At 40.7% G+C, this 20,606-nt stretch overlaps 1 protein-coding gene across 1 annotated transcript; it reads right to left on the bottom strand.

Moving 5' to 3' along the window:
- Positions 1 to 204: 204 nt before the first annotated feature.
- On the bottom strand, positions 205 to 19,329 carry LOC133128005 (calpain-3-like). Its single transcript, XM_061241183.1, has 24 exons — positions 18,748 to 19,329; positions 16,345 to 16,414; positions 10,151 to 10,269; positions 9,894 to 10,027; positions 9,444 to 9,612; positions 8,369 to 8,470; positions 7,798 to 7,881; positions 7,531 to 7,625; positions 6,795 to 6,872; positions 6,528 to 6,688; positions 6,062 to 6,231; positions 5,953 to 5,964; positions 5,049 to 5,257; positions 4,515 to 4,551; positions 4,046 to 4,075; positions 3,767 to 3,868; positions 3,488 to 3,559; positions 3,268 to 3,325; positions 2,989 to 3,053; positions 2,828 to 2,896; positions 2,345 to 2,423; positions 1,424 to 1,540; positions 1,024 to 1,082; positions 205 to 808 (listed from the first exon to the last, which is right to left on the bottom strand). Exons 1-24 carry the CDS (start codon positions 19,060 to 19,062, stop codon positions 782 to 784), a joined length of 2,433 nt encoding a protein of 810 aa, XP_061097167.1. The 5' UTR covers positions 19,063 to 19,329; the 3' UTR covers positions 205 to 781.
- Between the last annotated feature and the right edge of the window lie 1,277 nt (positions 19,330 to 20,606).

Genomic DNA, 20,606 nt, shown 5'->3' with positions numbered 1-20,606 from the left:
AAGGCGATTCAGAGGAAATACCTCACTGCTTTTAGTGGTTTTCCCAGGAGGGACCTCCTGCATGCCTTACTCCCACTGACACTGATCCCTGCTACTGTGGCTGGTCCAGTGCTTACATTTTGTGCTATTCCTGGTTGCTTTTTCCAAAATCTGGCCCAGTCAGGACTAACCCAAACTGACCCCCCCACACACACACACAATCTGTGACTGAAGATTTATTTTTATTTATTTTTCTCACCGTATCGGAAATGGCAGTCTGTGGTATTGCTACCACCTACAGGAGTATGGGCGAACTACATACTTCCCCGAAGCCCTGTGAATATCAGGGTGTAACACCATAACTGGACATGTCATAATAACCCAGTTTACAGAGCTCACCTCCAACCCCAATAATGAAAGAATTCTGTAATGAGAACAGGTAAGTACATTTGTGGTAGTATTGGAGTATATACTGTATGGCATGGTCATTACAAATCTAATTAGACTTACCGCAGAGTCTTATTCTCAGTCTTGCCCCATATACACTATTGAGAACTTAACATTTCAGTGAGTAGATTTTAACCATCAATTAATTCATCATCAATAGATAGATAGATATTCCTTTATGTATCCCCAGGGGGGGAATTCATGAAATAATAGTTCTACAGCACTGCATGTGTCAAGCCAATAAAGCATTTGAAGTTTAACTGAAAAGGAAGTGATGAAGATGCTGACAGGATTTGACCCAGGCACAGTATAGCAGAGAGACAGGGGTTCTTCGGGGGTGTGGGGGTGGCGTACCTCAGGAATACATAGTCAACTGGAGCCACTGAATGAAGACAGTTAACATTAGGTAAGACTTTTAGCACATGTAAACCTGTACAGTTGCTGTAGGCATGCCTTTAGCTCTGTATTTATACCTGCAGTTAGATAAGACTTTAGCCACTGGGTCTAAACTGACTGCAGAAACTCTATCAAAGCTTGTGGAAAGTGTGAGAATTGAGCAGCTGTCACAGAAATGAATAAAGAACAAGACAATCTTACCTCCAGGACACTGAGCTTGATAATGCCATCTCCATCTTTATCAAAGGCGTTGAAAGCCCCTGTAAGGACATGCCATTATAATTAGAAAGCACAAGTTTAGAGGTTTTTATTATTTTTTTGATAAATGCATTAATATTATGCTTTATATCTTGTTTGAGAGATGAAGTTAAGTCTAAGTTAACAATGGTTCATGGTTAAAATAATATTGTTTTTTAAAACCTTACACTTAACTTCATTTCACAAACAAGATAGACATATAAAGCATACTTTTAATATACCAAATAATGCCAGGTTACAACAAACACTTTTCATGTGCTACAGAGACTGAACAAGCACTATTCTAGTATTTATGTACATACATGTGCCATACAAAGGTGTACAAGGAGCCTGTCATACTTACGGAACATGCCTTCAAGTCGCACCAGGCAGCAGATAAAACTGTCAAAGTCGATGTTCATTTTCTCATCCGCATAGCGCATTGTGATGATGTGATACAACTCATTGTTGAGATGGAAGCCTATGAGGGACACAAGACCTCTGTAGTCCAGCTGGCATAGTTCAGTCTAAATCAGGGGTGCACAGCAAGGGCCGATCCGCTACAGGATTTTGTGCCAACTTCTGTTCTTAATCATTCAATAAGCGAAATAATGTCTTGATCAGGCATTTGTATATGCACCAGCTACAGGTGCAGACTGCAAGTGTATTCTAAAGAACTAGCATCATTTCTAGAGCTGTCAGAAAAATGAATTAAGGTAACTGGTCGGAACAAAAAACAGCTCGCAAATAGCAAAGCCTTTACCGGAGTTGTGCACCCCTGGTCTAAATATTAATGAAGAGACAAAGGATAGCACATCCATTGCAACAAGGATTGTCCCTTAGGTTGCCAGATTCATTTTGTTTTGGACCAGAATATCCGTTTTTCAAAGCCTAATTTTTCAACCCTAATTGTCCCTAGCACTTCCCCTTCATAATGTCTATTCATAAGGGGAACAAAATAATTCAATGTTAAGACTATGGCAGCTGACCATTTCTTTAGAGTAGAGAATCTGTGATGACTGTAGTGAACAGTTTTACTCATAATGAATATGTCATACAATTAGGCAGTGTTTGTCACTGAGAAACAAGGATAGTCCACCATGCAGTGCTGCAGATATCATGTAACATATGAAAGGTCTATTGAAAGAAATCTTCAGATGAAGACACATCAGGATTACACAGTTCATATAAGAAAAATTATTTTGTAAAGTATAGGGGTGAGCGGAGAGTACAAGATGGCTGCCCATGGTAAAGATCGAATAGATCAGATAGAATGGAAACAAACCTGCATCATTAACTGCATTCCTCATCTCATAGCTGTCAATGGTGGCAGACTTGTTGACATCATAGCGATTAAAAATCCCCTGTAAGAACAACACAGTGCTCAGTCACAGACTCAGAGTGTTTGTGTCTTTGGGTAACATTCAGAATGCACCTGGATTGCTTCTATGTGGAAGAAACATACCACACACACAAACGTACCAATTAAAACCCCTTTTAGCCATAACTATTGCCGATATACCACAACCTCTTGTGCCATGCTGCTTTATTGTAATTGAATTGTTGTGATGTTCGACATGTAGTAGACTGCATTTACATACATTTACAGAAAGTTCCTTAAAGACCTTTTTTCCAAAAAATCAATTCAGGCGACCCATCCTTAAATCAGGAGGCCCAACCTGAGGTTATGACCCATAATTTTGGAGGCCCTGGCCTAGATGAAGCTGGTTTATAGTGAAATATGCCCTCTATGGAGATGATTGCCCACCTGCCACTTTTTGATCTTACTCCATAGTTGATGGAACTCCTGCAGGTTCAGTTTTCCCGATCCATCAGTCTACATTGGTGGAGTTGAGGAAATGCCTGCTTCCATTTGCTTACTGTACACTGATTGAGGGAGTACAAGGCCTGGGTTAATGTGAAGGATACGTCCATTAGGGCTATCATACTTCTGCAGCTCTCCAGACTGAAATCCTCTGTTTTATATTCTTTATCTGCAGAGACAGATAAGTAAGAAAATAATCTGCAGTGGTGCACAAGCAATAAAAATGGATATATACAAGCATGAACATTTGAAGGTGGGCATTTCAGGAGGAAATGTTAAGATGGATGCAAGTGTGTGTAAGGCAAAGAGTGTACATCCGTGTATGCCCAAAAGGAAGTGTGTGTGAATGTGTAAAAGAAAGTGTGAGCAAAAAATACACTTACGTTTTGCCAGCACCCTATTAAAGACATTCATCAGCTCTTTGGCTGAAATTTCCATATCCTGTGGGAAGAGACATCATGCTAAACTGGTACACATACATACGCCTTCCATTTTCCTGTTTGGTAGTTAATACTTATTGTGGAAACATGCAAGTTGATGCAAGATATTATACTTTCTCAGGAAAAATGATTGAATGTTTGGCTAAATTCCCACGCTGCTTACCTCTCCAGCAATCTGCTCATAGATGCTACGGAACAGCCGCTCCTGCTCAGTTTCTTCCTTTGCGGGAACTGGCTAAACCAATAGCAGGCCAGCATCAAACATCAGTGCAGCAACACCAGCCCCACTTTCCCAGCCGATGTTATAACCTCCACCTTTACAAACTCTGCCAGTTGAGCAATATCTGCCGAAATGCTTATAGCGTCCGCATAGCGTCTCACAAAGACACGAGAAATTTCAGGATTTGCAGTTAGTTCCCTATTCCCATCGCAGGGAAGTTACCTTTTTCATGTCCTTTTTCCCATTGGGTATCTGCTGCTCCTCATACTCTTCTAGCTCTACCTCCTTATTGGCTTTTGCTCTATCTGACACAAAAACAATGGGCTGAAGGGTCCAAGAGAGAGAAAGAGACAGAGAGAGAGAGAGAGAGAGAGAGAGAGAGAGATGCTTTCATTTTCCACTTCACTGAGTTCAGTTCATACACAAGACAGTATTACAAAGTCACACAACACAAAATAATTATGAGACATGTCTACTGTATAGACATGGCCCTGGAATTACCTTTGCCTTCTTCTTTTTTGACTTTTCTATCTAGGGGAGGCAATAAAATAAAACATTAACAAAGTAGGATAACGCATAGAGTTCTAATTATTTTCTGTATTTTAAACATGCCATGAGCATTGTTATCACCAGCTGATTGCAATTATAGGTGCTATATTTGATCAAATGAGACCATGCCACGCAGTCTAGAAGTTGTAATTTAGCAAGCTAGTTAGGTAGTGAGAAATGTAACCTATTATAGCCAACAACAGTGAGCCAAGTTAGGAAAATAAAGCTAGCTATACATCAATTAAGGGTAAAACTAAAAAGGTCCATAGGTATTCTAGCCAGGGAATTATTTGTATTTTGCAAACCACACAAGTATCCTGTTGACAAAAGAATGTTTGCAGGGAAGTATCTCAGGATAACAATGTTTGCTAAATGCCAGTAAAAGAATGAAGGTATCAGATGAGTATCAGATAGCACTCACCACCGGATGGTCAGCTTCAATCTTGTTCTCTATCTCTCTGAGTAAAGAGCAGCAAACAGCTATTAACAGTAAATCACAATGCCATATCTGGATCTGCTCATTCATTTACTGGTTTTTCTACCTCCACATCCATCAGCTACTTTTACAGTAGCCTTTATGATGCATTTCCACTACCTCAGATTGAAATTGCTGCTACCCTAAACATCTATGTAATGCACATTTCCACACAAAAACTTAGCCAGATATGTGGGCGACATTAGCTCAGGAGATAAGAGCAGTTGTCTGGCAGTTGGAGGGTGGCCGGTTCGATCCCGATTTTGCTGAGTCAAAGTGTCCCTGAGCAAGACACCCAACCCCAATTGCTCCTGACAAGCTGGTTGGTACCTTGCATGGCAGCCGTTGGTGTGTGAGTGTGAGCGTGTGTGTGAATGGGTGAATGAGAAGCACCAATTGTACAGCGCTTTGGATAAAGGCGCTACATAAATGCCAGCCATTTACCCTTTACTATGTCCACTCCCAGCCACAAGCACTCACTGAGATATGTTTCTCTTCTCAGAGAAGACCCTGAGGAGGAACTCTCCCTCGCGGTGGGGCTCGAAGGTGGAGGGAATGATGGCATATTCTCCGGGGCTCAGACGGAACCGCTGAGAAACCTCCCGCAGGTTAATATACGTCTTGCATTTGGCTGTTGAGGCATTGTACAGGAAGAAGTCTTTCGGTAGGTGCTGCTCCTGGCCTAGCATCTAGTGCAAATATGAACAGATCATCCCAGTGACCATGGAAATGGGGAGAATGGAAAACAAAATGAAAAAAAGGAATGCGGGGTAATAAAAAAAAACGGAGAATGATAAGGACGAAGCAGACAGTTTAACAACAGTAAAAACCTATACCCTTCATGGTTTCATAGTTCCCCTTCTCAGTATGTTCAATACACAGAATGAAAGGTATGCCAACTTATTTAGAGGCTCTTATGTACATGCACCAAACACATACTCTACTACACCCTACTAAAACCCCTGTTCTCTGAAACATTCCTACATGCCACTAACATCCTGCTCCCAGCTAATATCCCAAAACCATGCTAACAAATACAGTAACTTTCAAACATCTGTACTATAAAAACATACCCCTACCGTTCAAACATGTCAGTACCTTACAAACCCACACGTTTCAAATGGATGTAAGTACCCAAGTAACATCTTGCACCCTACTACCAGTACTAAAACCACTTATTACTAAATCAAATCAGTGATATAACAATATCCTCTCACTGGGAGGTGAAATAATAGATTACTGAACATCCTCAACATATTTCCATGCAGCTCAGACACAGAGACACAGCAGAGGTCAGATTGAGTGGGTGGTCTGGATACATTGAAGATGACCCTGCAGCTGTCGACTCATACAAAGGTAGCACAGCACATATGCACCCCCGTACCTCCTTAGGAACCTGAAGGGGAAACAGATAGAAAGCGAACTGTGAAAATGATGCAGGTGTGAATGGCCATCTCTGTCGTAGACATTGACTTTGACCAAGAGGCACAGACCTCATAGATAGCAAATCCAATGGTGAAGAGCTGCCCGCCTGCCTTGCGCTCCATTCTGCGATTCTTCTGCATCAGTGCCACAACAAAACTGCTCGCCACCTCTTCGTCCTCAGGGTCGTCATCCTCCTCTAGCAAGCGCAGCCGGTACTGCGGGTTTGTCCAGAATGTGTCTACAGCATAGCAAGTCACACCACAAACATGACATCTTAGTTATGTGAAGGGAGCTTGGAGCCCCAGGGAGCCAGATTCCGCTGTTATACAATTCACTGTGGGGGCCTTCAGTAAACGTCAGACATGTAAAATGGCCGTCCGTTCCGCTGCTCGACTTAAAGCTATTCTGCACAAAGAAAACTGCACTGAATATTGTTATACTCTGAATATTTGAATTAAAACTCTAACCAGGAATCGAGAGTATTTTCAGCACTGTTTGCATGATTTTTAGAAGTGGGCTTCACTCCGGACAAACCTGGATAGTTTCGGCATCCCCCAGCGGAACAACCTCGTACCCAGCGGCCTTCGTTAACAGATACCGTCCATTTATGGACCGTGTCTTCCTCCAGGGTATCAGGGGTGAGGTTGCAGATCTCCACCTTGGTGAATTGCCTTGTGAAGTCTTTGAAAGACATCCTGTGCAGAGAGAGGGGAGACAGGCAGATGACTTTGTAAGGCTACATTCTTCATTTTGTTGAAAGAAAATTGCGCTTGCGGTGAACACGATGCGGTAATCGCTCACCAGAAATCTCCCTCCGCGGTGTTCTGTTGCTGTAATCGTTTCCTCTCTGGGGTGGAGAGAGACGCCCATTCCTTGGCCCTGGAGTCATACAACATGGATACAAGATAAACTGTACTCAATTAAACTGCAATAAACACTTATAAATTACTGATAAATCTGAAAGCAAACTTTATTCACAAACATACCCATGAATATAAAGGTTGGCGCATGTGTTTGTATGTAATGGGTCGGCCAGGCCGTGAGAAACAGGCTGGAAGGGTCACAACAATGTTAGTGGCAGTTAGTGTTGATCCTGAGCAGCCAGATAGTGTGTCTCCCCTGTTACCACACAGGCGGGTATTACCACAAAGCAGGATTACTGAGTTGAGCTTGATAAATTCACCAAGTAAAACCCGGAACAGCTGTTTTTACATTACATTAATGACATTTGGCAGACTAGTTCAGTTGATTAGATTAAGCAGGAGACAATCCTCCCCTGGAGCAATGCAGGGTTAAGGGCCTTGCTCAAGGGCCCAATGGCTGTGCGGATCTGTGGCTACACCGGGGATTGAACCACCGACCTTGCGGGTCCCAGTCATTTACCTTAACCACTACGCTACAGGCCACCCCCTGTAGCGTAGTGGTTTGGTCCATGTTCCAGTTTTGGAATGGGTTCCAGGTTTTACACGGTGAACGTATCCAGCTAGCTCAGTAATCCTGCTTCGTGATATACCCCCTGGGAGTGTGTGCGTCTTACTTGTCACTCCATGGACCGCACCACTCCACATTGCCCCATGGGTTCCTAAGGCGTACGAGACGCACCTTCGTCTTCTTGCTGTCAGTCATTGTGCACTGCCATCACAAAACAGTAATACTGTCAAATGCAATATGACACATCCTCATACCCATTATTAAAAAGTGGACTGAGTATTACCCTTAGACAGAAACCGTTCAACCATAATTTACAGTACAGCTTTTGCATGACCCTCTCAACCCACCAAGCCAATCCAATTAGTCAACTCACCTCATCGACTCCAGTAACAGAGTAGGCATGGCCAAGGACAAGTCCCAAGGGAGTTTTGGGTTCTTGCCGAATTGTAATGATCACCTGTAAGTATACACAAAATTGAAACTAAATTGTTTCATATTTTTTATGAATTCAATAATAACAGTAGTGAAAGAAACACAGTCACACATTGCTATTTCCACTGTGAATAGGTGCTACCACTGAGATGTACTGAAAAGATACAGAATGGTTGCAGCATAATCATAATTCCAGAAACTGTTCATGCATGTATACACAGGCTGCTGCTTCAGGGTAAACATTCATAGTGATTTGGGCTTTACTATAATTACGTAGTTGATTGAACATGGAACTTGTCAACTTCGGAATTCACTAAACTAAGTAATGAGAATCAAATGAATGCATTCAGTCAGTGTAGTGGGATCAATAGTTGAGTACAACATGAGGAATCAGATAATGTAGTAGATTGTGACTGTGCATTGCATGAGATCGGACTGACAGAGGCTCTGTATGACAGAAAATCATTGACTGATTGGCAGGGTGCAGTAGAGAGATGAATGCTGATACGTACCCCTGACTGAGCTTCCTCAGGTTTGCTTGCCTGGGCAGCAGCAAGCATCTTTTCAATAATGGGGTCCAACACATTGGGAGGGGCAGTGAAGCCCAGGGATTCCTGCAAACAGTCCAAGTAATAATATATAATTGATATACAAACTGGTGTCAACCAGCGGCAGATGAGTTCCCCTACTGAGTCAGGTTCTGCTCAAGGTTTCTTCCTGTTGCCAGGGAGTTTTTCCTTGCCACTGTTGCCCTAGGCGTACTCTTGGGGCCCGGTTTCTCTGTAAAGCTGCTTTGTGACAAAGGCCGTTTATTAAAAGCACTGTACAAATAAAAATTGATTGATTGATTGATTGATATATATGAGGGTCAGAGATGCATAATTGCTATGACTCATTGTCAAACTACAGTAACAGAGCAAGTAAGCAAATAAAAATAATAATAATAATAAATAAAGAGCAAAGTATCTCAACCAATTTAGTCCATGTGTGAGCTGTAATTATAAAAAAATGTTTTCATAATTACAGCTCACTTAACTTTTAATTATAACATTTTAATTATTTTAAAACAGGATGGTCAAATGCACCTCAACACTGAACATTGTAAAAACAAACAAACAATTAAAACATGCAGATTATTTATTTGCACTCTCCTTTGGCAACTACCCAAGTGTTTTTCATGACGCATTTAATAAAAAGAAATGAAAAAAAAACAAAAAACTATTAACTATGCATGAAATTATAAAAAGCATGTATGTCTGTATGTCCAAAATTACTGATAGAATGAATGGTCCTTTGTCTGGATGCGTTGGATATAAAGTGATCTTTGCACAAAAAAGTTAGTTTATGATCATTTTTAGGGGTAGCCATAACACACAAAAATGGTGAAAATATACCAAATATACCAAAATCAGTAGTTGGAAAGCCTGTTGCTGTTGTAATAGACCTGAGAAATGGCATTGAGATTTTGAAATGGGTGAGATATTGAGGTTAAAATTTTGCTGTTGTCAATGGGAGATCCAACCAACGTAAACATATCGTCACTGTAATATACTCTAAGGTGTAATAGGGAGAAAAGCAGAGACCCACATCAATAGCACAGCCCATGAGCGATCCTCTGTCCAGAGCTTTCTTCATGATACTGTAGAGGTTCTTGGGTGCATCCTTTGTCTCATAGAACTCAGTCACTCCTCCTGTGAAGTCCTCCATGGCCTCCGTACTATTCCCCCCTTTCAGGGCCTCATAGGAACCATGCAGCCTGGCCAAGAACATACCTTTTGTGAGGCAATGCACCCACACATGAAGGCTCATCATCACTTAAAGATGTGCAGCAACATGCTAAAACATGCACTCAGTTGTTAAATACTGTACAGTATATGCATTGCTTGTGTAAACATGGGCATAGTCATGTGCTGAATGGTTACAAGCTAATATCTCAATGACATGTTGGAGCGTATGTATAGTTACATTTTAAATGCACTTCTACTTACAGATGGATAAAAGCATAAGTTTGTAATGTGGGGACGAGTAGGTACTCACTTGGCATAAGCCTTCTCCAACAAAGCACTCCAGAACTCATTATTTTTGGCCGACTTGGTGAAAACCGGCTGGTTATTGTATGTGGGGAGGCGGTCATCAACAACAACGTCCACCCAGGAACCATAACGCCAGAACTGAGAAGACACGGAGTGGTCAGAGGCTGAAGCATACTTGTTTCAGAGTATGCATCAAATGTAATTGCAACAAAGGCAAATACTATTATGTTTTCAACATGTGTGGGGGAATGTGCTCCTCACCTGGAAGTGGAAGATTCCAGCATAGTTTTCTGTGAAGCTCTGGTCAGGAGGAATGACTCTGTAAAGCAGCTTCTCATTCAGAGTCAGGGAGGCCATGGCGGCCAGCAACCAACAATCACCTACACAGGCATATGTATTAATTTATTTATTATTTTGTTTACTATGCAGTATACTGTCTTGTTCGTAGAAATTTTATTAAACATATTAAATTGCGAGTATGACTTAAAGTTTTAACATTTAAGAAGATTCCACCAGGTTACCATTCACCAAAATACATCAAAAGAGACATATTTGGAGATTTATTTCTGGTATCCATTACAATCATTTATCATTTAAATCTGTATAATTCAATGCAGGCAACATCTAGACATTCTCTGATTTCTTGGACGATCATTCAGAGGTATCTGATTATAAGAAAGCAATAAAGGCCATAGCGGGATTCAGAGCAGGCTAGGAGCTAAGCAGCTATACTCATGTTTACACAACCCAATTTTTCTGACAGTGTGCTTCCATCAAACATTGCTATCATTCAGAACAAATTACAAAGAGTACCTTTCTCCATAAATTACAGAAGATTACTATGCTATCATAACATAGGGAAGATAGAAGGAAAACTTATATGCATGGATTATTCAACTAATCAACTGCCAAATCTTAAAAAAAGTGAGAACATATCAGAGCAATGTACTTATCAAAGGTCAGATGTTAACTTTTCCTATTCACAATCCATGACATAATCCATATAGAAATTGAGGATGCTTCTGAACCTGAACATCAGTCTCAAAAATGCGCAGATACTGTGTTTTATATAGCTATTTACTCTTAATTAAGTTTCTCATTGAATACTGAAGCATACAAGTAAATACAAGCACTTTTGCTGTTGATATAGACACAGATAGTGACACCACTACAATATAATGGATGTTCAGCAGTGGATGCAACCAATGTCAGTGTCATAACGATTTGCAACATTATATAATTGGGCGGCCTGTAGCGTAGTGGTTAAGGTAAATGACTGGGAGAGGCAATGTTGGTGGTTTGAATCCCAGTGTAGCCACAATAAGATCCGCACAGCTGCATTGCTCCAGGGGAGGATTTTCTCCTACTTAGTCTAATCAACTGTACGTCGCTCTGGATAAGAGCGTCTGCCAAATGCCAATAATGTAATATAATTCAGCATAACCTAATACTGTGTACTTTGTCTCCATGTATCCATAATGTCAGGTATGGGTTTTTCAGTGGAGTAATGTGGAGAAAAATGTGATAACTCAAAAATGTTGCATTAATTCCAGTTTCATGTATAACAAGCTTTTATTTTTCCAAAAATATTTTGTTTACCTCTCTAGACTCCATGAGAACTTATTCCTTGGATGATGTTGTAATATACACTACAGAATGATGAGCCAAGGACCAATCATTTTACCACCTGCTGCATGAGAGAGCTATGTTTAGCTTTCAAGCAAGCACAGCAAATATCTGACTTCAGATACAACAGTCAGTAAAGTTCTTTCCCTCACAGATTGACACAGTAATGGTAACAGATATCTACATTCACATATGCACACACTGTAAAATCACAAACCACCTGCTGGGAATTATGCAAATATCAACAACAGCAATGTGCCAGTACTCATGAGCTAGCTAGGTAGCTAGCTTGACAAGTTACAGTGCAATCAATCGCTACAATATTTTGTAAGACAAACAAGTTGCTAGGTATTTTTACAGTATCATTACTTCTCATAACAGTAACATTAACATTAATAATGACTAATATGGGGAATAAATAGCTTCTGTTGATGGTAACCTTGAGGTGTGCTGAAACAACCTTACAACCTTTTAAAAAATGTGCAATGCATTTAATCTCATATTTCAATGTTTTTTATTTAGTACACTACTTTTTTCAGAAAATCACAGGTGCCAAAATGATTGGCAACCTTAAAAATTATTGTAGATAAAATCAAACAAAAGGTGAAATTGGCAACACAATTTTACTTTAATTTAGTTAATCTCAGTCTAAAGAAACTATGTTGTGCCATCATTTCCTGTATCAGTAGAGTATAACAAATTTGGTAACAGGCATGCAAAATCCCTTTGCCAACCATCAAGCCAAAGAACAGTCAATTCAGAAGACTCAGATGGTAATTGACCATCACAAGTTGGGTAATGGGTAAAAACAAATTACATAAATGGTTAAACATACCACTGAGCACTGTAAGGGCAATAACAAAATGGTTTAAAAAATATGGAATGGTTGCAAACTTGCCAGGAAGAGGATGCAAGTGCATATTATCCCCACGGACAGTAAGGAAGATTGTGAAGGAGGCCGTAAGTAACCCAAGGATCGCAGTTTATTATTACCATTATTAATACATTATTACTGTTGTAAAAAAATGATTACAATATGTCATACAACAGCTACAACAGCTGTGCCAGGCCTGGCCCATGAAGTGCAGTGTGTATGCATAAATGTTGACAATTTCTTGGCCGGAAGGTACATGCATTAACAGTTGACTCCGGGAAGGTTGAAGGCAGTCGGAGCGAGGGTAAGGTTTCAGTCAGCCCTCTGGCCCTAGTGTTAGCGCTGCCAGAGAGAAATGCAGGCAGGCCACAGCGACTCGTATCCAGTGACGGCTGTTCCGTGTGGAACATGCCACAGCTTCCCAGCATCCTTCCCTGGAGCGCCTGATAGGCAGCGTTCACTCTCAGCACAGGTGTCCCTGCTCTTATACGTGGATATAAACACTTCCCTAGCTAATCCACAGTAGCTGCAGTGACAGTGATTTAGGAACCGTACCCTGTGTTTATCTGTCTATGACTTAATGTGCCCTGGGTTGATCTACCTTCAGATTGGTGACCTCGGTGGAAGGTGGGAAGGTCAGATGGCAGGAGTAGGGTCAAACTGACGCACACTCTAGCCCCATTTCTACCTCCGTATGTTGACTTTGCACCCAAATATAATGACAATTAAAAGAAACACAGCTCAATTCATGTATGTGAATTGGGGTTTCTGACATCTTTTTGATTATTTTAATGATCAAATCTTACTTATTGGAAGGGAGTTCATACGTTCAGGGGAACTATTCATTTCGCTGCAGAACTAAGGGAAAGGTTGTGGTGACAGGGTACTACAGTACTGCAGGTACCAGTGATAGTGAAAGTAAAGTGTGCAATTTCCCCTCACAGTAATTAGGGGTCAGGACTAATATCACTGTGAATAAACCTGCATACATCATCCCAAACTGAGCCCAGATTAGATTTATGACTACCAGGAGGACTCTTCACTCCCTTGCCAGTGAGGGCTGTCTAGAGAGTACTGCCAATGTTCATAGTTTGTGGGTCATGGCGAAGATCTTTCCCGATCTGGTGTTCCATGATGGATGATGGCTGGCAATGGCTAATATAGGTGTGATAGAATTATAGTGAATGACAAGGAGCAGGAACCAGAAACTCAACCAAACGGTGAAGAATTCTGACAACACTGATTGATATTGATTTGCATTAATTCCTATAATTATAATGATCAATTAATTCTAAATGGTAAATGGCTGGCATTTATATAGCACCTTTATCCAAAGCACTGTACAATTCATGCTTCTCAGTCACCTATTGTTACACACACTCATACACCAACAGCGATTGACTGCCATGCAAGGCACCAACCAGCTCATCAGGAGCATTTGAGGGTTAGGTGTCTTGCTCAGGGGCACTTCGACACACCCAGGGCGGGATCAAACCGGCAACCCTCCAACTTCCAGACAACTGCTCTTTCTGCCTGAGCCAATGTCGCCCTAAGAGAGCTTGAGAAGCATGCTGGGATAGTATATTATGGGGAAGCAAACTTTACTTACTGTCACCTCTCAACAGCTGTGACCGGATTTTCACGGGCAGCAAGCTTGGGGGGTGGGTAGGTTTTTTGCCTTTCTCATGCCTGTGTGGGTTCTCTGGCTCTGTGCTAGTAGCTACGCTGCCATAGGAAACTCCCAACAGAGGTCTTATGTTACTCACTGTAATGTAACCCACTCTTCCCCACTCTACCCTCAGTTTCTCTACCGCCTAGTCTTTGTTTCCCACTCCTACCAATGGGGCAAAGGCCTCACGCTTATCCGCTGCGCTAGCCTGCCAATCCACCCCAGGACCATCATACAACCCATCCTCAGTTACCCACACTCTGATCCACCTGGAGGAGGATGGGGACCCCCCCCCCCCCCACGGTTGTCTTTTAGGGAATTTTCCCTTGGCACTGTTGCCTCTGGTTTGCTTTGTGGGTTATTTACGGGAAAGCATACAGCATTGTGTAAGCTCTTTGCAAAATGCAGAGCAGAAACAAACAATCATGCATTTATTGATGAGTCATTCAATCTAATGTGAAAATAAGTGTGGAAATGAATACATTATCACAAATGCATTAATGCACAAATAACACATATAAAAAGAATAAACAATATATTCTAATATTAAATTAATTATTAATTCATTTTTGTATTTCTTGTATTAAGTATGCTGACATGCACATGGAATTATATTAATAAAGACTATGGAAAATTGCAGGCAAACTATATAAAATGTGCATGCTTTGTGGTTTTTGACATAATGTGGTAAATAAAGGTGTCTCATCAAACATTTATTATACATTTCTACTGCTTGAATTTCAGTTAAGATTAGAAAGACTTGAACAGGCACACAGAGGAGTGTGCCAGTATCAAGGTTTAAAAGCACTCCAATTAATTACTGTAGTATCAATATAAAGATATACAGCAGACTCTACTGTCCTGTAACATAGGAACTTTAGAAGCTAGATTGTTGCTTCAGGACTGAACATTTAAATGAGAGGATGAACCACAGTGTTCATTTGAGGATGCAGGGCTAGGTTTGGAGTTAGTAATCATTTGTCCCTGATTGAACACTGCTCAGCATATTTTTAGAGTAAACAGTTTGGTGGAAATTTCTGCTGAAATGTCTAAAATATCGCCTAATTGAAATGTCAAACCCTCAACCACCAAGCCCTTCCCTAGGGTGTTCCGAGGGCGAACCAGCTTAAAAATATCTACTGTGTGGCCTGTCTGGATATAAATATTGTGTACCATAATTTAGTGAACAACCACTGTGAACTCACTGTGAATGAAAAATGTAAACTGATGTGGCATATTATTGTGATAACAAAAGTGCATCAAGTTTTTTAGTTTTCATGTTTTTGAGCTTTTGATGTGTGTTCCATAATGATTAAATAAAACAAACAATTGTCTAAATATGCATATTCAAGTGCTGTTTTCCAGAGCTGTTCTCAAAAACGATTTCCCATGTGACATTACGCATGATAATTATCAGATGACGTTGCTATATATACACCCTCATAATCAGCCTCTTTGAGACTGAAAGCTTTTTGACACCTTTTGAGAACCCTACTGTATTTACCGTTTATTTTTCTCCTCAATCCGTCTCCCTTTCATTCACTATTATATTCTCTCCACTTAAGCTACACATTCACCACTGCCCATGTTAACACACAGAGCTGACCATAGGATGGGGAGGGGGAGGGGATTAGGGACTTGTCACTGCTCTTTGCAAACATTTTGCAGGCATCTTAAATACTAAAACCAGGAAGAGAGTGCTGATGCATGTGGGCCTTTAAACACTAAAACCAGGAAGAGAGCATTAATGCATGTTGGTGTTTTATATACTAAAACCAGGAAGAGAACATTGATGCGTGTGGGTGTTTTAAATATTAAAACCAGGAAGAGAGCGCTGATGCATGTGGGCATGTTAAATATTAAAACCAGGAAGAGGGTGCTGATGCGTGTGGGTGTTTTAAATATTGAAACCAGGAAGAGAACGTTGATGCATGTGGCCATTTTAAATACTAAAACCAGGAAGAGAGTGCTGATGCATGTGGGCCTTTAAACACTAAAACCAGGAAGAGAGCATTAATGCATGTTGGTGTTTTATATACTAAAACCAGGAAGAGAACATTGATGCGTGTGGGTGTTTTAAATATTAAAACCAGGAAGAGAGCGCTGATGCATGTGGGCATGTTAAATATTAAAACCAGGAAGAGGGCGCTGATGCGTGTGGGTGTTTTAAATATTGAAACCAGGAAGAGAACGTTGATGCATGTGGGCATTTTAAATACTAAAACCAGGAAGAGAACGTTGATGCATGTAGGCCTTTAAATCCAGTATACAGAAGGTGTGGCTCACCCAGGACTCCCTGACAGATGTCTGTCCGGTTGGCTCCTCCCACAATGAACTGGGGGTTTTCACAGATTTCCTGCAGTACATAGAGAAAAATTAGCATGGCTAGTATGGACAATTAAATGAACATGGTCAGAAGCAGACTGAAGTAGATGACCATGACCACCTATTGCCTGCCAAGTATTAAAAGACTGATTTTACAGCACGGATGTATGTTAGTCTGCTGAATCTTGGCATAACTGATAAATTGAAAATACTGTAAACTTGAGTTCTTGAGAGTGTGTGTGTGTGTGTGGTTGGAGGTATTACACATTTTAGTTATTGGGAAAGGGTTACCAGACCAACAAGAGTTAATTCATACTTTATCTCACAAACTAGAGGCAATACACACTAAATATAATTTGTACTACTCTGTATGGGGTTTGCTTTACAGATGTACTGTACTGCAGCACTACAAGTGACCACTGTGTAGATCCACCTCCAGCTCAAGGGCTTATCATTTTAAATGTTCATGATTAAATTAAAATTAAATTAAATTAAAGATATTATATGTAATCTAGACTGGGTTCAGGTTTACTAAATATTTAAAGGCATAGGCTAAGATATTGTTAAATGTTAAAGGTGAAAAAATTGAAATAAACAGAAAATTGCTCCAGATGTTATTTCAATCATATCTCAACTTCAGCAACGATCAGGTGAAGGCCATCTGTGGAAAGGATTATGAACTGAAACCAGAATGGGATCACATAAACACTTTGTCATATAATCACATGCTGCAGAGAATGTGGAATAATGATCTTCCAAACTCCATCCCCTGTTACTGTGGCTGTGCCAACCCCATAAACACAGTCGGGCTGTGGGTAAGCTCATCTGCACATAGGACAAATATGAAAATGTTTTGGATTCAAATACGTTTCTGTGTTCAGTTGATCTTGCCTGCCGCAACTGAACCATCCAAGACGACCAGAAGGCCGGGCTTGCACTTTTTGAGAGTATTTCATTGGTTCCAGTACACCAGACAAGCTGGGTAATTGAATCCAAAACAATGATGTATTTGACACAGGTGTGCAGAACTTACTGGTTTTTTTGTGATTAAATGTTTCCCCTGAAGATGTCGCAGAAGCTATTTTCAAAGAAAATTATTCGATAATCTCCAGAGAGATCTGATTCTTCTCTGTAGTTGGGGAAAAACCCAGAGAACAGCTGTTAAAGTTAATACCTTATAAAGCAATACAGACAGTGGCTGTTTGCCTGGACTTTATTCCCTCCTAGTCTCATTTTAAATTTCCTGCCATGTGATCTTCAAAACAGAAACAGAAGGATGGACGTGTGTCCTCATTCTGCCATGGGCAGCCCAGCATCGTCATTATTTACATTAATAAATCAGTCCTGACATCAGCCTGAAAATCAATATTTAATTGCGCAGTGTTGCTAAATATAGTTTTCGTAACCTGAGAAATGTGGAAAAGAAAGCCTGTCTAATATGGTAAAACCAGTTACTGCCGACTATGTATATATTTGGTATTTGGGCAAGGGATTCTATTTTCATTATAAGAACACATGATTCAAAGGCTAGCTGGTGATATACAACACAGTATATTGTCTGCACCTCTTCTTGAAGTGAATGTCACACCTGGACCCTAGGTGAGATGTTATATGCAAAGATACAGATCAATCTAATGCCCAGAGCTACTGTCCCAGAACAGTGGTTGCATTGGATGAGTCTTTGGGACCTTCTCCTGCATTGTCCAGCTGATAATGTATCGGGTCCTAATACTGTACGCAGAGATTGAATGCCTCTGTCCTTCACCACCCGACACTCAGAGATGTCATACGAAACTGGAGTGGCTACATCTAGCCTATCCCAGCTGTACTGCAGCACTTTAGGGAGTAGATATATTTATAAGCTGTAGGCGTGGCTAAATATTTAATCAGATTTTCGCGATCTATGACCATAATCCATGAATTACTTTTGTTGCCCTGCTATGGCTCATGCAACCGCAGACGGCTGCCTTCATGGAAATTGTGGCACAGCTCTGTAGCAACATTACTACATCGATCCTTGGGAGTGATGAGCATGTGCCGCTTGATAGCAACACAACACAGCCAGAGCGAATAACTGGCACAATTAAAACTGATACACATTTTTCTGTGAGTAAACGCAATAAAATAGATAATCGGTTCATATGAACATAATTTTGTGGCACAAGCTGCTTTTTTGGAGTGTCTCGGTCAAGCAAAACACATAGTAAAACTGAATATCAAAGACCTTGTCACTGTATTAATTTTCAAGAAAGTGTTTTCAGTCGTCATGTAGACTATGTTCTTACAAATGCATTGCTTATGACTTCCTTCATAATCACTGCATGTTTGGGTGTGAGTCTGGAACCGGAACAGGGTGTTACTCACAGGTGGACGTTTCCACTGGAACTCGATGGGGAACCTGCGGCTGTAGAACAGGGAGGAATCATCAGCAGGGAACAGGGGGTCTTCAAACAGCACTTTTTTGTGAAAGTACTTATCCCTCAGCTCTATAAAGTTCTTCAGCCGCTTAGCGTCAAGGACTGTGTGGTTACGATTCAAAATGGCCGCATAGATGCCGCCGGGTGTAGCGCTTGGAAGACCAATCCTTCCCGGCGGCATGGGAGAGGCTCCCATGGGCAATGGCATGTTCTCCTCTCCACTCTCATCCTTTCTCTTAATGGTTTCCTCCACCTTCAACATTGTTGTTGTACGAGAAAGTAGTATTCACAAGAAAGCAAAAACAAAATATTAACAAAAGATTCAAAAAAAGAACTCCAAGTTAGGGGATTCAGTGGTTAATCCAATCCTTTTTTTTTTTACACTCAGACCAAAACTCTCTGCAACCATGTACACACAATTGGCTCTTCAGATGCAATGTCTACTCAAGCCTTGTCACAAATACTTTTTATTCTTGGGTTTTCCACCAGTGTCTTCTCCAACTCTTCCACTGAACCCTCTGCATTAATGTTCTTTGTGCACTAATGGGTGCTTCTATGCTACTCGCTCTAAATATAGCCTAGTTAGAAAGTGAAGAGTGCAACTTCTAAAAAGGGCGTCCCCTGTTGCTCTGAGTTGTGTTACACAGTGTAGAGATGAAGGAATGGTGCCAGTCTGCAGGAGCATGCAACGAAGGTATGGCTGATTACTGTATTGTATTATTATTGTACCTGAACTGCAGCAGTTTTAATTCCAGAGATTAGAATACATACTGTATGTGGCTTACATACTATAATTGTTAGCAGCTCAATTGGAAAAGTAACCTAATAAGAGCAGTGTTGGCCCTACAGCCACAGTATAGAGCCCAGGCTGTGTAAATGTGAAGGCCTTGTCCTAGAGAAAACAGTCACTGTTTGGTGAAGTGCACACATATCAGCTGCCATACTCCTTGTGTGTGTAGGGATATTCTAAAATTAAAATAATAACACCCCTCTCCTCACACACTACACACACGCAATATGGTTACATGAATCTGCACAAATGTTAAAAAGGGAAACTGCAAAATGTTTAACCTACTGCTAACAAAATAAATCTCCCCATATTATTCAGGGGCTGTATGACAATAAAGCAATTTATCTGTCTTTTAAAAGATGAGCAGAAGTCAGATCTCACAGCATAGATATCTCACTGCAGCACAATGCAGATAGCAGCTTCTGCAGATTGTGGATCAGACAAGCAATATTACACTGGCAAAGCTCTCTGAATCTCTGTGGGTTGGAAGACAAGCTGTATTATAGCCATACAATAAAGCAGTTTTTCTCAATATTCACTGTCCATTTGGTCCCTTTTTACGCAGCAATGGGAATATATCATACTATTGAAAGACTAGCAGTTTAGAAGGTCCTTCTATGGTTTTGGCAATGTAATTGTAGTACTAAATATAGTTCTTAGCAGGGATTCCAGGGGTCAGCAAAAAATACCCAGTTGCTTACCCCAGCTCCATAGATGAAACAGTTGTAAGAAATCACAGCACTGAAATGCATGAAACACATTAATACAATAAGTATATTACCTATGTTTTGTCACACTGAGGAAAAGAAAACGTTGTTCTGTAATATTTACTCATGTCAGCCAGTTAATTAAGCTATTCACAAAAGCGACCCTTGAGAAAGCTGAAAGAGAAAGCAAGCAACTCTTGGGAAACTGAACTGCAGGTTCGACTGTCTTTGCCAATGTTGTTACATAATTCCACAGCACCTTGGGTATAAAATATAGAACACTCATCTGATATGGTCACCTCACTCAAT

Source organism: Conger conger, chromosome 5 (assembly GCF_963514075.1).
Source record: "Conger conger chromosome 5, fConCon1.1, whole genome shotgun sequence".
Classification (NCBI taxonomy): Eukaryota; Metazoa; Chordata; class Actinopteri; order Anguilliformes; family Congridae; genus Conger; species Conger conger.
This window is presented reverse-complemented; position numbering and strand designations above follow the sequence as displayed.